The following is a 19,478-nucleotide window of genomic DNA, read 5'->3' as shown; positions in this document are numbered from 1 at the left end:
TGTAGAACATGACTTCTGAGATCTGGATTAGCTGCCAAGAGTTTAGACACTCTGTGCCACTGATGCAGAATTGCGTCGTGATCATGAGGGCAGGCTGATCACATCCAAGCGCTGCCATTTGCCAGACAGATTGCCTGAGATAAGTTGTGTACCATCTCTAAGTTTAACTTACAAACTGGGGATGTTATGGAGTTAGCTGTTGGGAGAATTAGGTAAAACAACATATATGAGGATTAGGCCTGGAGCTCAGTGCATAGTTGGCAATCAATGAACATTCAGTGCTGGTGTGATGCAGTGATGACCATGATGAGCTGATATGACCTTGTACTTCTCAACAGCTGACTAGTTGTTTTTCCTGCTTTCACTCTTCTATCAGCCAGTATCTCCTCTAGCCATCTATTTTCCATAGAGCATCCAGAGTGAGCTGTTAGAAACATATAGAAGATCATGTCATTCTCCTGCTCAAAACCCTCTCATGGCTCCCATTACACCTAAAATCAGACCGAAAGTTATTGTGCATCACAGCCTAGAGTCTCCATATGGTCTGGCTCTTGCCTAGCTCTCCGCCTTCTTCAGCAACATGACCCACATCCCTCTGGTTTGTTATGTTGGCCTGAATCACATCAAGCCTGATCCTACATCACATTTTTTATGCTTGTTGTACCTTCAGCCTGAAAACTCTCCCCACTAAATCGTCTCACATCTTGTCCCCTCATTTGTTCATGTCTGTGCTCTAAGCACCTCCTCAGAGAGATCTTTGTCATTTGCCCTCTTAAGAACAGTTACCACACTCACTCTGAGTTACTCTTCCTCTTAGCCTGGATTGTCTAGAACAGGGGTCCTCAACCTCTGAGATCTAATGCCTGCAGATCTGAGGTGGAGCTGATGTAATAATAATAGAAACAAAGTGCACAAAAAGTGTAATGTGCTTGAATCATCCTGAAACCATCACTCCCTCATGGTCCTTGGAAAAAGCTGTCTTCCACAAAACTGGTCCCTGTTGCCAAAAAGGTTGGGGACCACTGGTCTAGAAAACCACCTGAAACAAAAGCTCATGTGCTGATACTTGACTGAGGAAGGATACAGTCTCAGGGAAGCAGGAACAAGGAAGAAGAAAGATAAAATACCGAATGGGCTGCAGCTCTGCATCACTGTAGCTGAGGGCTTGGTCTCCAAGGATGTCTTGAGATGAGGCATAGAGCTCTCTGCATCTCTGTACAGACCATCCAGGGAAGGAAGTAAGAATTGATCTGCTGGCTCCCTCCTGTACCCCATCTCCCACTGGTCAGGTCCACCCACCCCTGAGGCAGAAACTCCCCACCCCCACTCCACCCCAACCTCTATGATGTAGTGAGTAGCCCCCCAGGTAGCCTCTGGGGAAGCCAGAGCTGCAGGGCTCCAGTCTGACCAATGCCAGTATTCCTTTGTCAGTTATTGCCACACACACGGCATCTTGATCTGAGCTGCTGGCAATAGCAGCAGAGGCACCTGGCTCTAAGAATGTGTGAATAGTACAGAGCAGTTGATCAGGCCACTCTGGCCAGGAAGCAAGGCAAGTAGCCAAAGCCCTGGTGGAGGATAGGGGCAGAGAGGTCAGCATGCCTGCTCAGATTTCAGCAGTGTACAAACTAAGTCCAGCACCATCTGATACATCCTCATCCTGCATAGCTCTCTTCCTAACACTGAAGATGACCTGCCATAATATTGCATATTCATTTGAATGAAGCAGATATTCAAACAGATGGAATCTCCATAAGTAGGAGCTCATCTTTGCCAGTGATCTCCTTTTCAGATAGTCGTGCTATTTACCATCCTCTACAAGTGAGCTGGAAAATGGGGTCATGACAAAAATATCCCTTGTGACTGAAGGAGGTTGGCCCCTCCCTTGGCTCTCCCACTGCATCGCCTCTTTCACCTGGCTTTCTAATCCTAGTGCACATGCTGCTTTGTGGCCTGGAGGCCTGGTCTTCTCATCCCGGATGGTCCCTGTGCACATGGAATTCTGAGAGTAGCTGAGCATCATTTCCTCTTGTTATCCGTGCCTTTCTTAGGCCCCTTGTACCATCAATCTAGGCCCTGGGAGTTCAGTGGGACTTTTGTCTCTGGAACAGTACTATGGTGAAGGGTTTTGGTTTTCAACTCCCTCTACTCTCTCCAGTCACAATTCCCTTTCCATCACTACATCTTCTCATTCATCCCACCTTCTTAATTAAAATTCCAACCCTACACCAATTCTTTATTGCCTTGAAAAATTTCCCAAATCAGTTTTCTCCTGAACAAATACCTTATCTCTATGCTGACTCCCTTTCTCCCTAAATCAGAGTTTAAAGTAATTATTTCTGAGTGTGATTTTAGGTCTAGGATTTTGAATTTGGTGCCTACACTGCCTTAACTTCTAGATGACAATGCATCATCACTTAATAATTAATATTAGACTTAAGGGAAACCTTTCATGTCACAGCTTTAGATCAGAGTAGGCCTAACTTCTAGCAAAATAAAGGCATCGACTTGTAGAGTTGAAAATGCTCTCAGAAGCTCACTGAGTATGACTGCCTCCCCCTCCACCCTCTCCCAACCCCTTCTTAAGAGCTGAGGAAACAAGCCAAGGAAAGGTAGGATTCATCCTGACTTGCATAGCCAGAGAGGGACAGAGGCAGGCCAGGGACCCAGTCTTTTTGCCTCTCTGACCAGGGCTCTCCTAAGATCCAGGCTGCTTCTTCAATCAACTACATAGTTTGGTTTGAAGATTTACTAAGACATTTCTGGGGAGGAAGCAGAATGTTAAATTATGCAAGACAAGGAATACTGTTCCCTGCCTATTCCCACCTTCTAATGTGACCTCCTGGTCTGGCTTCTAACTGGTATTACTGGGGACTGTCTGATTTGCCCAAGGTGGACTTGACCCAAAGCCAGGGACAGAGTAACTTTTGGTAGAATCTGATCCTTCTGATCCCCACAGCTGTGTGTCATCTCTGGGTATCTAATGTGCAGCTGCAATCTGAAATGACCTGTAGGAGACACCATTATTTGGCAGCAGTTTTTGGTCATATGGTTGTGGTGTTGGTAAGATTAGAGACAGAAAAAAGTTTTAAAGCTGGCAAAGTAAAATCCCTAATACATATTGGGGATTTTAAAACTTCCTGACCTGGTAAAGAAACACACTGATAAGTTTCTCTTGTGTGTCTTTGAGTCTGCCTGGGGAGTAATCTGAATTTATGTTGCCTTTTAATTTTTTCCTTTCAAACTTACTGAATTGTATGATTTCAACATTTAAGCATCACAGTTGGCTACTGAGAATCATCAGTGTGCTCGCAAGTCCTGAAACAAGATTTCAGGCAAATTCTGAAATTCTATGTGTAAAATCTAGCCCATTTTCCAAGTTGGGGAGTATTATTAAACCAAGAATTGCCCTGAGAGGTGAAAGCATAGAGCAACTGAAAGAAGTGTCAAGGTCTGCTGGCGTCTGATGCTGCCTCCCTGAAGGCTTGTTTTATTTCGTCATTCACACTTCACCTTTTTTATTCCAAGGTGACTTTTAATTCCAGTCTTATTTTATGCACAGTAGTCACAATAGCTCACTTCAGATGTTAGTATTATCTCTAAGGGATATTCTGAACATCTGATTTGCAGCAGCTACATTTCTCTGCTTCTGTGGGAAGTGGAGGAAGTTTATGGAAGTCCAGTCCCTGCATTAAAGGGAGCTATTTCTGATCTCGGTTGATCTACAGACCCTGACTTACATATGACCCTGAGTTATTAAAAAACATACTCCAAGGCCTGCCTTGGTTATGTAACAGGGTCACTAGGCTGACTCAGGGACTTTGTGTTCAGAGCTGAGAACAGAAACTGGTTTTTCCAAATACCTCAAAGTCTGGGAAGGTGGCTGAACCCAGCCTCCAGGCTGTGGGGACTCCATCTTGACCACTGACTTCAGAGGGAGGCTCAACATGTTTCCAAACTTCCCGGCTTCCATTTACGTGTCGTCCTCATCTTCTTTTTCCCACGATGAAAAGTGCTGTCTCTTTCCTGGTCTGGCTGCTGAGAGTCTGGCCTCAAGCCAGCCTTGGAGTTTCAGTCATGGGTGGCCTTGGCAAAGATTCATGGTCAATTCTGAGAGAGCATCATGCCTGCCAAGGCCCGGGGCATGGAACATGGGGCAGCCTTTATGCTTCTGAGGACAAATCATGGTATCCAAGGGAGAAGTCACAGCAGAGTGAGACCTGGAAGTCACCCAGATTTCCTCCAAGTCCTCATTTTACAGATAGGGAAACATACCAATAGCAGAAATCCAAATGGCTCTGGGTTACAAGCTGAGTGATAATAGAGGGAGGGCTGCATCCCAGAACTAAACCTGTGTAAGGGGAGGAACCATGCTGTCCCATCCACTGCAGTCTCCCCAGCACCTCCTACAGTGCCTGGTAGACACGAGGCCCCTGTAGAAGGAACAAACAAATTTAAGAGCTCTTCTTCCATGTCAGTTTTGCTTCTCCTGATATTCAACTAACCTTAACAGCAGAAAAGCCCCTCTGCCCCTCCTCCAGGCCAGGAAAGATCACAGAGGCATGAATAAGACACTGTTCCCCCATGCCAGGGGATCACCTGCTGCCCACACAGCCAGAGCAGAATCCCTTCTCCACTCCTCAAAGGCTCCTGCCCATCAGGTAAGTAGTCTAGTTACCACCAGACTAGTCTGGCTGGAGTCTCCCTCCTAAGTCTGATGCCACACTGGACCCACAGCAGGACTATTGGTGGGGGTGTGGGGGCTAGTTGTTACAAAGTTTCCAGTTTATTTGGTCACCAAGACTGATCTTTAGGCCAATTAAAGAAAACAATATGATCACTGGGCTGTGGTCTCCAAAAGCTGTAGATGTTGAGAAGGGATCCAGAAAGGTTTCGGAGCCCCAGGCTTGGAGGCGAGGTCTGGGCCTCATGTATGGTTCTAAGCTTAGGAGAAGAAAGGACCCTCCGGTCAGACCTTGGCCAGACTAGGCAAACGTCACCCGGGACTGCTTCTGTATGCGTGTGATTTCGTAAGATTCTGCAGTGATAGAAGGCAGATTCAGAAAGAGAGGAAAACTTCGCTATTTGGCCGGTTGTTGGTACTCAGCAAGGGGGAGTGTTATTTGACTTTGCCTCCAGTGACAGCTCTCTTGGTGCGGTGTACCGGCCCGCCTGAGCTGCACAAGCTATGGCAGCTGATTAAGAGCAGCCGCGCATCTTGAGAGCACAGCTTTAGGGAGCCCCGCCGGGAAAAGAGCCAGAAAAGAGGAGAGGAGGGGTGTTTTGGGGGCGGCCGGTGGGAGGGCTCGTTGCCTGCAGGGATCCACAGAGCCAGGGAGGGGAGCTCACCCCCTCCCTCTGCGGCTGCAGAGATCGCCCCGGAGCGCCTGGGCCCTCCCAGCCCGAGTGCGCGCCCGGCTGCTCCGCGCACCTGCCACGGGCCCCGCGCGGGTCTGAGCTGCGGGCGGGCGGCGCGCACAGGTGGCGGCGATTGGGCAGGCGGGGCCGGGAGGGTGACGTCACGGGCTCCGGTCCTGGCGGCAGAAATAGGGCAGCCGCCGCGGCGGTGCTACAGCAGCGGGCAGCGGCGGCTCAGAGAGCGGAGCCGCGACAGCCCTCCAGCGCGCCCAGGACCCGCTGACAGCCAGGGAGACAGACCGAAGGACACGGGGTCGGGTCGCCGCTGCCACCACGGGGCGCTCCCTCCTGCCCGCCGAGTCCGGCCACCTGGTCTTCCTCTCGGCCCCGGCCGCCTCAGGTACGCAGCGCAGCTTCGGAGCGGTCGTGGGGAGGGTGCCAAGCCGCCACCGCCGCCAGCCGGTCCCCCTGCACCCCGTTGGGATCCGTGCGCCCGCGGCCACGCGTTTGCCTGCAGGGCCCGGCTGGGTGCTTGCTTGTCCTCACCGCCGCTCCGGGTGAGCTAAGTTTGCCCGCCTGCGGGGAGGCGGGCACGGGACCCCCTCACCCGGGCTAGGCAGGGCTACCCCCATCGGGGCCAGGACTCGGGGTAAAGGCTGGGGCGCCGAGGCATGTAGCAAGTCTTCAATGGGGACCAGAGTGACCGGGCTGGCGCGGAGCACCGCGCAGAACCACTCGGGCCGAGCCCGCAGCGGGCGCCGGGCTCCGAGTCCCTGCAGGTGCGGATCTTGGGCTCTGGATCCCGAGCGGCCTCGGGGAGCGCGGTTGCACCTGGGCTCGGACTTGTGCCCTTGACCCGGGGCTGGGGCGTGGGGCGTGGGGCGGGCGTCCTCACTACCTCTTTTCTCCAGCTTTGCGGGGAAACTTGGCACCTGCTCGCTGCAGCTCAAAGGGCCCGCGGCGCCCGGGCCTGGCCCTCACAACCCGGAGGGCCGCCGCGTCCAGACTGAGCGCTTGGCCTCCGCGGAGGAGGTGGGGAAAGACCCGGGACCCCGCTCGGCTCGGGCAGCCCGCTACTCCCCTTCCGCTCGGCCGGTCGCTGTTCCAAGCAAGCGCCGGTGTTACTTGCTGGGGAGTCAGTAGCAAGCAGTTTGTTTAGGGGATGTTCAAGCACCGCGCTTGGTCCTAAGAGCTTGTAATATGGGTGATCTCCCGCCCGTCTTTGCGCCAGCACAAAACGTGTTCCAAGTTTCGGGGGTACCTAGGCGACTCGAGCAGAGCGCGCTCCGCTTTGGGAGCGCGTGTCCCCTCGAGTTTAGCGAGGAGAGCTTGGCGCGAGCCTTCGGGACTGCCTTCAGCTGACAAAGGGGTGCCCCGAGCGCCTTCGTTTGAGGCCTGCCACCTGAGGACTTTGGCACCCACCCCTCCGGCAGGAGCAGAAACCTGCTGGAAGCAGTAGGGTTTCTCACCATGCCCGGAACGCGGCGAGCATCCCGTGCCGCTTGTCCGTCTATGTAAGCTCCTCGGGACAAGGCAGCGTTGGGCCGCCTAGGTCTGCGTCTAGCCCAGAGTTGGTCCCCCGTGCGCTGTCCAGCAGACCTCGCTCCTGATCACTGTCGCCGACATTGATGAATAGCGCTTACGCAGCTTCGCCATCGCTTCCCTCTAGGTGTCGCTTCCGCCGAGGTTTCCGGCGAGCGGAAAACAACGCCAGTAGCTTTGGTCTGTTCCCTTCGTGAATTTGTAGCAAACCTGTGCACCAGAAATTGTACTAGATGGGCCCCTGAGACACAGACGTCCGTCCACATTCTTTGGGCCAAACAGAATTTTAGTAGGACGTGGCACTAAAAATGTGCACCCTAAAATGTGCCCATTTCACGATACATGAGGAGAGAAAAGGGGTCAGGTAGAAATTCGGACTTTTCTGGAAAGTCTCGAATTATTTTCCTACCATCAGGGTTAGGGGAAAGCGAGAGATGACTTAATCCTGGAATGATCCAGACAGGCCGTGGGTCTGGGCAATGGTCAGGTGGATCTGCTCACCTGGGAAGGACACGTCAGGGGAGTGAGGGATGTGGCATCTCTGACCCCAGAGGCCCAACAGTCCTTAGGCAGTAGCTCTCATGGAAGACCTGAGCTGATGCCTTACAGGGCCATGTCTGCTTCCCATCTTAGTTTTGTGAGAAGACACTGCAACATTACTAGATTATTTCTGTTTAAACACACTCAGATGAATGTTCACTTTCTTCCCATCCTGTATAAAAAAAGACAGCCCTCTCTCCAAAGACTTCAGACAGAGCAAAGGTCAGTGTAAGAAAATAGTTTTTGATGTAATGAATATGAATTGCTTAATAAAAGTGACTGGATTTTCCTCTCTTCAATTTTTTTGCCCACCTTCTATTATTGTTAATTCCAGGAAGGTTCCCCCCCACCCCTCACCCCCCAAGAGAGGGGCAGCTTGTTCTGGGTACCGGGAGAACCTTTATCCCTTTGGCTGTGTCCTGGAGGTAGTTAAGGGAGGGATAGATTGAATTTTTCTACCTTGATCTGCCAGTCATTCAAGATTCTTCTCCTCCTAAGGGCTGCAGGCTTCCCCCCACCCTCACACCCTGCTCCCCACCCCTTTAGTGATCTTCATGATGTGATCTTTTGTTTGACAACATTATATTTCAGAAATTGGCACTGACTAGTCAAGATTTCCTAAAAATCTCCTTAATTGCTACTTTGCCTTTTTTGGTATTTTTTTGCAAACTCAACCTTCTTGTGATGCTGTGTGCTTACTAGTTAATCAAATTAGGCAGTTATTTCAAGAGCACATCTTTGTTTACATTTTCTATCTTGGTGCATAACACAAGGCACGCAACTTCAAGTAAAACACAACTACAGTGGAGAGAACATGGTACTCCAGAAGTATAATCTGAATGTTGAGGCTTCTATATGTTAGCTTCATAGTAAATAGGAGTGTCATAGGTTTACACACAGGCTAATTTAGATATCAAATTTATCAAATGTAGGAACAATTAACCAAAGAGACAGAGTAGATAATTACTGGGGAATGCAATATAACTTCATTATGGCTTGCTTCATTGTTGCCTTCATATGTTTCCATGCCTAATTTCCTTGGATTGGTATTCTAGAAACTAGGAAGTTTGAACCCCTCTCTTTTTTCCTAAAAGACTCACCAATCAAAACTGCAGTCTTAAGCCTTGCAAAAGAAATTAGCAGATAGCTTCCTGGTTTTAGTTTGGGCTTTTGATGTGTTTTTTTTCTTTGAGCATGGGGCAAGCATGCAGAGAGAACTGTAGGATTTTGGTGTGTGTTGCTGATTGCCAACATCACATGTGTAAAAGGCAGTACACCTAAAAGCAGTTGGCTAGAGCATACACTTTTCAATTAGGATAGAAATTCAGGAGGCTCGAAGTCACAAACCTGACCATCCTCTTCAAGGCTGGATGGTGTTGCTCAGTTCTGCCAAATCATCTTTGTAATTTCTGGTCCTGTCTGTGACAAAGAGGAGCCGTTTCTGCGTGACTACTCCATAATGTCTGGACTGTTATGTCACCATATTCTGAGAGAAAAGACGAGAGAGAACAAACCAGGGAATAGTCTCCCCCAGAGCTCTGAGGGTCAGAGTTCTTCCCCAATTCTTCCCAAACAGGGCTGGATCCTGGAGGAGGAAAGAGAAGTTTGTTTATGTTGGTGCTTCTCTCTTGGCCTCTGACCCTGTTCAGTAAAGACAGGTTGCATGCCACTGTATGTTCTCTGGTGGTGCAGATTTGGAGTTTACGTATTCATATCTATTTCTCCCTGACCATTTGCCTTCTTTGGTCATGGTTTTTCCAGTTTCTTCAGAAATCAAGTCAGTATTTGGAATGTTACCTCTATAGTTTTAAATACAAATAAATAATAGTACAGCTATCAGCTTATAACACCAGGAAATCTGTGGTTTTCACAGCAAGGTGAAATAGCAAGATGAAATAGGGCTCATCCATAACTTAAAAAAAAGCAAAATCAGTCTGTCTAATGCATACATATTCCATACGTAAATTTAAGATGATATAAGAAACAAAGCAGTTGCCTGGGGGGTCAGGATGCTCCAGTGTTAGTCTAGGTCTGGCCACTGAGTTGGCTTTATATATTGGGTGAACCTTTCCACCTTCCAGGCCTTTGGTGCCTGATTCTCATGAGCATGTGGAAACATGAGGCTCAGGTGGGAAACCCCAGAAGAAGCAGTGAAGTACTTTCCTTGGAAACGAGATGTCTTAAATATCAAGTGATTGTGTTTTATAAGTTGTTTGAAAGGAGAAATAGTCCCAGATCTTTTATGAGAACAATCTCAGGTAGATTTATAACCAATCTTGGGACTCTAGCATGGATTGGATGAAGCTTATAAACCTAAAGTGATTTCAAAAGAAGCTCTAGGTTGAAAAAGAGGGTTTGTGATCTTATTGGTGATACCTTCCTACTTGTATGATGGGGAGATTCTTGTTGTATGTTCTTCTGTCTGAGGGCCAGTAGCGCTATTTGAATTTGAGGAGTAGTTAATCTTTCAACAGATCCTCTTTCCTCAAAGTGACCATCTACCAGGCTGACTGGCATTGTCAGTGAGCTGAAGGGCACCCTTGCTGCCTGGCATCCTTTGCATCTCCTCATGGTTTTTTTTTTATTTCAGCCACATTCATTCTAGGCCAATAAAGACAGCAGTGATGAGGGCTGAGGAGAGAGTGCTGTGTGGCCTCATCACAGGTGGAGTGTGGGGCAGGGGGAAGCTTGACTTCCCCCTCACTCTGTTCCTCTGGCCTTGCTGGAGCCATGGAAGCTGGAGGAACAGGGTCTCGGCATCTTTCACAGGAGAGACTTGGGGCTCAGGGCTTCCAATCTTGTTCTACGTAGATGTTTCCCCATCATACTAAAAACTCCCATTCATCCAAATGAAATATTGCTAAGTATCAAGAGGCCTCAGTGGACAAGGTCTGAATATAGATCCGCGTCCACCTGGCTGGTTTGGAGTCCCAGCTCTGTCATTTATTTGCCGCATGGCCTTGGCAGGGTGCTTAACCCTCTCTGTGACCCATCTCCTCTGTTATCTAACTAGGAGCTAATCCTTGCCCTCTTCATGGAATAGCAGTGAGGGTTATGAGTTAGTACCTATAAAGCATTTAGAACAGTGCCTGACACATAGTAATTGCTATATAAGTGTTAACCAAATAGATAATCTCTATTTGGTTATTAGACAGATCATCAAAATTGATTTAGACCCAGTATTAATTCTTTTTTTTTATGAACTGAGCTGTCATAAAACTTGAGTTGTAAATTTTAAGGCTGTTGCTGCTGTAGATGGAATGAATTGTCAATCACCCTGAGTATAAAATGACATCTCAGACGCATCTGCCGTGCAAATGAAGTTTGATCTGGTGGTGGCCAAGCTGAAATAAACTTTACAGAGAGGCTGCTGCTAAGTCGCTTCAGTCGTTTATGACTCTGTGCGACCCAATAGACGGCAACCCACCAGGCTCCCCGCTCCCTGGGATTCTCCAGGCAAGAACACTGGAGTGGGTTGCCATTTCCTTCTCCAATGCATGAAAGTGAAAAATGAAAGTGAAGTCGCTCAGTCGTGTCCGACTCTTAGCGCCCCCATGGACTGTAGCTCACCAGGCTCTTCCATCCCTGGGATTTTCCAGGCAAGAGTACTACCTAGGAATATTTCAGGAGTTGGTCTGGCTCATGTTTCCCTGTCATCCAGTAAAATCCTATGGGAACCTCAACACGATCTAGACAAAACCAGAGATGATTCCAAGTGCAGCAATGCTGCAGCTCAGGTTGCTGAAACAGCTCAGGGCAGCTGGGTAATGTCAGAGGTCTGAATACACCCTCTTAAATAAAGTGATTTGGCGCTTTCCAAAACAATTGAAATGAACAGAGTTTATTCTGATGCTATTCATTAATAATAAAACATCCAAAATAATTGGTCTTGGATTACTAGACAAATTGAAAACTAAATACTCGATATTGTGGCTTGAATATTTTATAACTCCAGGAATTGACATCTGTAAGTTATCTAGAGTAAGTTTTGACTATCTTGCTGTTTTTTAGTTTATTTAGGCTTGAAGGCATGAAAAGGGAGACAGGACCTTTGATATGTATGCTTACTCCATGAGCACTGTGTGTGTGATGGTGGATAAATAGGGAAGGATGAATAAAAGTAGAGTGGGAAGCAGTGTCTTTCTCATTCCCGCTTGAATTACTGTTGCTTGTTTGAAGAAAACAAAATTCCAAAACCCGAGTAGCTGCTTTCTGCAGTCTCTGGAACATGGCTCTGTGTTCAGAGGAGAATAATTTATGGAGAGTAGGGTGTTAACCTATTTATTTTTAGAAAAATTGGTTGCAATTAGGGAAAGTCATTTTTATTCTCTTTTAGTCCTGAATGTGATTTTTTCCCTCCTCCCCCTCCCTGTAAGAACACACACCCTAGCTCGAGCCCCAGATGGGGAACATAGCGCTGGGTGGCTGCTGCTAACACTGCAGCCTTCTCCCAGGTAGCTGCTGTACTGGTTCCACTTTGCTCTGCCTTCTTCAGAGGTGGGAGCTGGTGCAGATGGCGCTGAGACCATGACTGTCACATCGTATTTACTGGCCACCCAGACTCTTTCCCTGGTAGCTCCAGCTTTCCCTACAGATGTCCAAGATGAATGGCTGAAGAAACATAGGTAGGAGTAGGAGCCTGTGGACTCCTTAAAAAAAAAAAAAAAAAAGATACCTTCCCTTAAAAGATAGCCATAACTTATAACCTCGCCTCTCATAGGCCAGTGTTACATGCCCACAAGTTTCAGTCTAGCTCCTCATTGCTGTGGGCATTTCTGTCTCAAGTTGGGAACATAAAGCAAGTCTGGAACGGCAGCTTTATTGGGGTGTGGAAGGCAGCCAAAGGAAGCCTGGAAGGTGGCAGGCAGTGTACTTGTTTCGCAGCCTGGCAGCAGCCCTAGTGATCATTTGATCCCTCTCCTTGTGTAGCACAGGGATCCTTCTAAGCTGTTGGCTTTGGGGGTGAGCATGGGTGGATCCTTCAAACAGGCTGTAAGGTCTCTCCAGCAGCTCATCATCTCTGACTGGGACACCTGCTCTGGACCAGCCCTGAGCCACCTCACAGTGGGTGCTGGGCCTCCAAGGCACTCTGTGTTTTCATCTCTGCGGCCATGAGCACGAGGCAGTGTGGACCACATGCAATTAAGCACTAAATTGTGTGGTGCTCACAGAAATCAATAACCCTTAAAGTTTCCTTGGGTAAGAGTTGTAAATACTGCATGATGAGCTCTATCTGGCTATGTTTCTCAGAGATATTGAAATTAAGGCTGGAATATGTTCACAGTGGAAACCTTAAAAAGGACAGCTAATTGGACAAATGCACCAATCTGTGTCTTTGTCCTCTTAACACAATGCCCAGCATATATTAGGACGTTGAATTTTTATTACAGCTGATCCTTTGTGTTTTTTTCATCCATGTAATTCTTTTACTACTTTCAATTGCCCATTTCTTGTCCTCTAGTATTTTAGACAATACTAAAGAGAGTCTCATAAAACATCTTAAATGTTACTGAAATCCTGTTATCTGGTAGATGCTTGAATTCTACTACAAGAAGGTTTGGTCTTAGAACAGAAATGAAAATAGTAGACCCCTTAATGTTTTGAAGTTCACTGTCTTGTTAACTGAGTCCTCAGCTACAAACAGGAATACTACAGATTTAACATGATTTCTCACCAGTGCTTACTGTGTGCCCAACTGCAAATGCTGTCTGCAGAAACTGAAGCATGGACACATGGTAACCTATCAGTGGTGTCTCAGCCTTTCCACCCTCACTTGTTCTTACAGATGTAGTGACAGGTGTATTTCAAATGGGTTTCTGCATACCAGTCAGCATTTAGAGTTTTTACTGTGTGCCCAACCCTGCCTCCTTCAGCCCTCACAGCAGCCCTATTGGGTACATATTATTGACCCCACTTTAGAGATGAGTAAACTAAGGCTCCAAAGTAGTGTAACTTCTCCACGGTAAACCAGAAGACCTGGTGCCAGCATATAAACTCACGTTTATCTGATTCTGGAGAGCAAGTACTCACTCACTCACTACCCCTTGACTTGTTTACATTTTGCAGTGCTCAGTACTGGGCATTTGTCATTTTCTCAACAGACTCAACAAAATGAGACCAGGAGGCTTTTGGCTGCATCTCACACTGCTTGGAGCCTCCCTGCCTGCTGCACTAGGATGGATGAACCCAGGAGCCAGCAGAGGATGGAACATGGGTGTGGGAGAGTCCCCGGCAGAGGTATAGTCACGTCACAGCTGACATGACATTTAAAACTCATTGCTTTTGATTGTTACAGTATCTGATTTCCTTTATGCCTGTAGTTTATATCAAGTAGATTGCAGTGGAAGTGAAAACCCTGCTCCCTTTGCAGTAGGGGACAGAAGGAAGCCATGTGTGTTGATAGGGACTGGAGGTTTATATGATGCTATAACAATGGTCTAAAATCTCTCCAGTGTTGAAGATGTATCCCTAAATCAAGCTGTGGTTGCATGTTTTGTCTTCTCCGCAGACCCTCCTGAGAATGGCCTCTGTGTATGTTTAATAGTACTCTGAAAGTGCCAACTCATCGGTGGAACACACCCCTGTAAATTAATGAAGTCTTTTAATTATAAAATATGTTTTAAAGGAAATAGACTCCTTTTCAGCTATGTAGATAAAAGAACCAGGCGGAGTAAGAACTGGCGGGTGGAAGTCCTGAGGGAGCCGGCCTTAATGAACAGATAAGAATGATTAATGGCATGTTAGGTATATATAAATGCTTCTAAAGTGCTTGAAAAACTTGTTCTCAAATGCCTCCTGGGAGAGTCTCGCCATCCTGCTAATTGCTTAGTGAACTCTGGTCTGAAGTGGTGAAGAGGAGTCCTAAACAGCACCCGCTCAGGTAGTGGGCTGCATGAACTGGGGGCTTGTGAGGGATGTAGACTTCCTGCCAAAAATGTTTTGTACATGCTGAACCTTAAGAAATGACTAGACCTACCTAGGATTTCCTTGATGATTCGGTGAATACTAATTCTCACCTGAGAGCTTTCCAGGGCATCTTTATAACCATTGTTTTCCAAGATGCACCCCCTTTTCCTTCACTCTGCCTGCGTCCTGTGGAATAAGGAAGAAAGTGAAAGTGAAAGTTGCTCAGTTATGTCCGACTCTTTGCGACCCCATGGACTATACAGTCCATGGAATTCTCCAACTTAGAATACTGGAGTGGATAGATAGCCTTTCCCTTCTGCAGGAGATCTTCCCAACACAGTCACCCCCAAAAGTCAGCATTACCTGGAGAGTGAACAGCGATACCTGGTGTATGGTAGGATTAATGCATTATTTGATCAAAAGACATGATTTCTCTTTCATTATTACTTAATTGTAATGCAGTCCCAAACCTACAAGCCTTACTCTTCAGGGAGCCTCAGAAGTAATTTAATGCACACACTTTTCCTGCTGAAGTTAGTGTGGCTTCCCTTTGTGGTGAGCAGATGATTAAATAGAAACACTATCTCTCCCATCTAGCTCCATGAAGGATGCAACGTAATGCTCTTTTGAAAGAGTCTGAAGGCTGACTTGCCAGCAAGCCTGGCATTTCCCAATGGGAACCATTTAATCACTACACTCGTACTCCTACAGAGGGAAAACGATCACTTAAATCCTATAAATATATTGTTGAATATTTACTAGAAAAGCAAATAGGCAAACACACAGCAAGGTGTGTTTAGTCTTCTTACTGTTGGAGCTCATTGGCCCACTGTTTTAAATTGCTCATTTTAGTTAAAACAGTCAAGCTAATTAAGGTGGGTTTTAGTGGGAGGTAAATTGAAGGTAAGTTGATATCAACCCAAGGCTTCTTTATTTTAGCTGTTAACACCCTAGTACTCTGTATACCAACAAGAAAAAGCAGATGCTGCTCATCCTGAGGAAGTGAGGCTCTTTTGCTTGAGGGTATTGTTGTACTCCCTGCTTGCCTTTTTAGGATAGAGCCCCAGAGACGCCATTGTCATCCAGCTTTGGGAATTTCAGGGAAAGGAAGTGATGCCTCTGTGGGCTCTGGAAGGCAGAAACATCTGCCTTAGCCCTCCAGTTCTCTTTGCTGTAGTCTGAGTTTTTTTGAGTGCTTGTTGAGTCTGCTTCTGCTAATTTTTAAATGAGATGATGAGGATGTGAATGGGCCCAGGACATAGGACAACCTCTGTGAATGTTTAGAGAGGGCAAGACATGTATTGTCCAACATTGTTAACTGGTTAGTTGGCTGACCTTGATCACACTTGATGCATGGTCCCACTGTGCCCTCACTTGTTAGGGTCCTCCTGTTCCCTCCCTACCTTTTTTTCCAAGTCTGAATCAGCCACTCCTCCAAGGCCTTGCTCTGGTTCTTACCTTTTCTTTAAAATCTTCTTTGACCACTCTTGATCATGTTTGATCTCTCCCTCCCTGAACTCCTACTCCTAATCTTTCCTATCTCTTTTTCTTTTTAACTCTTAAATTTTATTTAGCATAAGAATGAAGCCATCTTCTTTATCTTTCTCTTCTTTACAGAGGCTTATTGAGTTTTTCAGTCAGTCGATATTTATTCAACATTTGGTACTAGTCATGAAGTCACCTTGGTGCTTTCAATTTCACACTAGACTGTCATGTATTTAAATGAGCTTTTAATACCTCCCTGTGCTGAAGGCTCATTTCCGATGGGGGCATGAATGGTCCCTCCCAGCAGACCTGTAAGCAGCTTGTGGGCTGAGCCATGCTTGTACCTTATCAACATCCAAGATAGTCCTGTGTGTTACAGGGTCTGGGTAGTTTCTTCTTTGAACCGTAGCTCTTAATATATCCAGAGCTCACCTCACAAACCATATTAAACTCCTCTAGCAGTTTCCTCAGGCAGTCTTATTTTCTAGAAGAATCAAAACCAACAGTTTCCTGAGACTCAATAAATAAATAACTAAATGGTAAAATGTTTCCCTGTGTGTTTTCCTCCTGATAGGAGTACTTCCCAAAACATTCATTGACTTGAGATTTTTGAAGTACTTGGAAAGCATTAATGAGATTTGATTTGCCTTTCAAGTTATTATGCCAATTACTCAAGTGTCCTAAGGGTGAACAAGGATTAAATGACCAATTGTGTGTGCTTGCACATTTTTAAAGCAATTATAATGAATATGAATTTTGTTAAAATATTGTTTTATGTACAAAGACTGAAGCTGAAATAGCTTCAAGGAGTTTACCATTTTACAAACGTAGATAAAAAAGAAATGTAGCTGGGTGGAGTGCCTGTTTAATAAGAGCTGAGTGGCATGACATGGTCTAGAATACTAATGCAATCCTGAATATACAGGAAACAATTCGAAGAGATACAACTTATTGAAATTCCGAAATAGTTATATTTTCCTCTTTTCCCTGATACTCTGGCCAAGATAGATACAGTAGTAAAAATCAATATTGGTAGAATTTTATAATGGGGGGAACCAGGAAAGTGAGAAGGGGTGTGGTAACAGTCTCTAGTGACACCCCCTCTTGAGGGGCAGGCCTGTGTGGGAGGGTTCCCTCCCCCTTTGAGCCCTGGATACAGTGTTGCCATCGCTTGCTAGGTGGAGGGATTGGATGGTGGCTATTATTCAGCCTTCTTGCCTGCTTCCTGATATTACTGAACTTTTCCTAAATTGCTCTTCCCTGTAGTTTCTAGTCACGCACTAAATAACTGTAAATATTGATACTGGTTCCATTTAGAATTGTTAGCTTTGTATGCCTTGGTGCTTACAGAGCAGAGATGTGCTTTGAGGTCAGACACCATTTTTTTTTTTTTTAGTGTGTGTGAAGTCACACAAGGATCTTTGAGGAGAAAGATATATAGGAGTGGTATCAGAGTCAGGATGCTTCCCGTCCTCCCTGACCCCAGGGTTCAGCCTGAGAGAGCAGGGTCCCACCGGGGCTGATCTGCCCTTCCCCTTTCTGCAAGACTTGGCCCCAGACTCAGACTGCACTGCTCTCCCTGGGAGGACACCTTCGAATTTTAGAGAAGTTCAATGATCTGGCTTCTCTCTACATTGATTGGGCACTCAAGAGGACTCAGGCTGCTAAGACTGAGCATTAACCTAAAAAACATTTTTCTCCCTTAATAAGCGTCCTTGTACATTTGATTTAATTTAAGACCAGGCTCCCCTCCCCCTTTCTAGTGATGGTCTGCCCCACCCCCTACCCCCAACTTCTTTTTGATTGATGGATGGGGAAGATTAGTTGGATCACTCCAGCCCCTGATTCTGTTTGTGGGAAGAGAAAGGCAGCTCCCTCCTTCCTGGGGGACCCCAGACAGGGTCTAGGCTGGTACTCAGCATTTTCTAGGCCTCACCTGAAGCACAGACCTGTGTACAGCTTTTATGTTTGTATTCTGTGGAATCGCCCTTCCTCAGCATTCCCTGGTGCCAAACTCTATCACTGACTATCTTTCAAAGAAGATGAGATTGGGTGTACCACTTTTTAGCAAGAAAGTGCGATGGGCCTTTCACCTTTCACTGGGTGTGGGGCACTGGGATGTAGATCAGATCAGATCAGATCAGTCGCTCAGTCATGTCCGACTCTTTGCGACCCCATGAATCGCAGCACGCCAGGCCTCCCTGTCCATCACCAACTCCCGGAGTTCACTGAGACTCACGTCCATCGAGTCAGTGATGCCATCCAGCCATCTCATCCTCTGTCGATGTAGATGGCACCCCTTATATGAGACATCTGCTGCAGGGGTGGTTCTGGTAGGGGCAGGCTTCTTCTCTGCTCCTCCAGCTCTCACCTCTGGCTGGCTGCTGATTACTCTGTGTCAGAGGGTATGGATGTTAGCTTTTTCGGGAAAATCAGTAGATTGCAATCTCCTATCTACATATGTGAATAAATTCGTAATTTCCAGGGTGAAGGATGGTGACAGTACTCCAAGTCCCAGGGACATTGGATGAGCTGGCTTTAGAGACTGTGTGGGCTGTACGTACTCCAGTCCAGGGTCTCTTGAGCTTCAGTGTGCTTGTGAACAGGCCCTAATACTTCCAGTCCCAGAGGACAGTGGGCAGAAAAGCCCTGGAGGCATCCCACAGCCTCCCTCTCCCATGTACACATTCAAGAAGGAGAATCCAGTTGGTGATGAACCCTGGCCTTTTTTTTTTAAGCTTCCTGCTAACAGGATGATGTTGACTGCAGTCAGGAAGAGGAGAGAAACACACAGGCTGCAGTCATGCTGGGAAATAGCTTGCCGTGAAATTGGCTTGGGGGAGAGGAGGCAGGGGCAGGTAGGTGAGGGGGCCGGTAAATTGATACAGCCTGGGTCTGAGTCATTTTCACGTGTTTTCAAGCAAGCAGGCAGACAGGTAAACTTAGATCTGAATCTTGGGTCGCACCCTGGCTTGTCCTGGTGATTGCCATCCAGAGGTCAGCCTGCACCCTCATGCCCTCACCATCACCTGTGCCTCCCACCCTGGTGTCCCACCAGAAGCTGGGGCTTCTGGCCCCAGCGCCCAGCCCGGCTGCTTTGGGGACCACGACTGCTGGGCTGGTGCTGTGTTTGGCGGTCTTGTTTTCATTTATAATCCATTGACGGGGAAGCCACCATCTTCGGATGTTCCTCCTCTCTTGCCGTTTTTGGCAAACCTACTCTACCAGCTAGTGTACTGTGCGCCCCTTTGGTATTTTCAGATCATTGTTGACAGAGTTTTAATTGGTTCTGAAAAGTTCTGCGACCCAGGAAAATAAACATTTATGAGTTCACAGAAAACCATTATTCTTCTTCCTCTTAATTTAGCATTTACATATCTATTTTATTTATGCCTCTGCTGCTAAATAATCTATGCTTCTCTAGGAAATTTCCCATCCTTGTAATCAGGACATTAGGCCAGGCGTTGTAAATACGGCTCTGATTTCCATTTTGGGGAAACTTGGCAGCATCAGCTCTGCCAGGCCCCAATCATCTGCTCGATTAGTTCTCTGTGATTGTGGGTTGTCTCTTTCGTCTCCCATTCAGAGACAAGAAAATGCCTTGTCGGTGTCAGACTCCAACAGGCCCCCTGTGTGGGGGCTCTGGT

At 47.0% G+C, this 19,478-nt stretch overlaps 1 protein-coding gene across 12 annotated transcripts in view; it reads left to right on the top strand.

The window, feature by feature from the left end:
* FSTL4 (follistatin like 4) overlaps window positions 1-19,478 on the top strand; it is a 550,514-nt gene that overhangs the window by 109,568 nt on the left and 421,468 nt on the right. For 9 of the 12 annotated variants that reach the window (XM_086411566.1, XM_086411561.1, XM_086411562.1 and 6 more), the window contains one exon: window positions 13,542-13,677. The exons of 1 other annotated variant lie outside the window; for it this stretch is intronic. In XM_086411566.1, the coding sequence (XP_086267692.1) occupies window positions 13,617-13,677 (61 nt within the window). In that variant the 5' untranslated portion in view covers window positions 13,542-13,616. Of the gene's footprint in view, window positions 1-5,331; window positions 5,759-13,541; window positions 13,678-19,478 lie in introns of those variants that run through there. 2 more of the 12 variants (XM_086411563.1, XM_086411564.1) reach the window with 2 other exon arrangements.

This window comes from Bos grunniens, chromosome 7 (assembly GCF_055505025.1).
Source record: "Bos grunniens cultivar Pamir isolate PY7600 chromosome 7, Bosgru_T2T1.0, whole genome shotgun sequence".
NCBI lineage: Eukaryota > Metazoa > Chordata > Mammalia > Artiodactyla > Bovidae > Bos > Bos grunniens.
The sequence above is the reverse complement of the archived record's forward strand: the minus strand, read 5'-3'. Positions and strand labels throughout refer to the sequence as shown.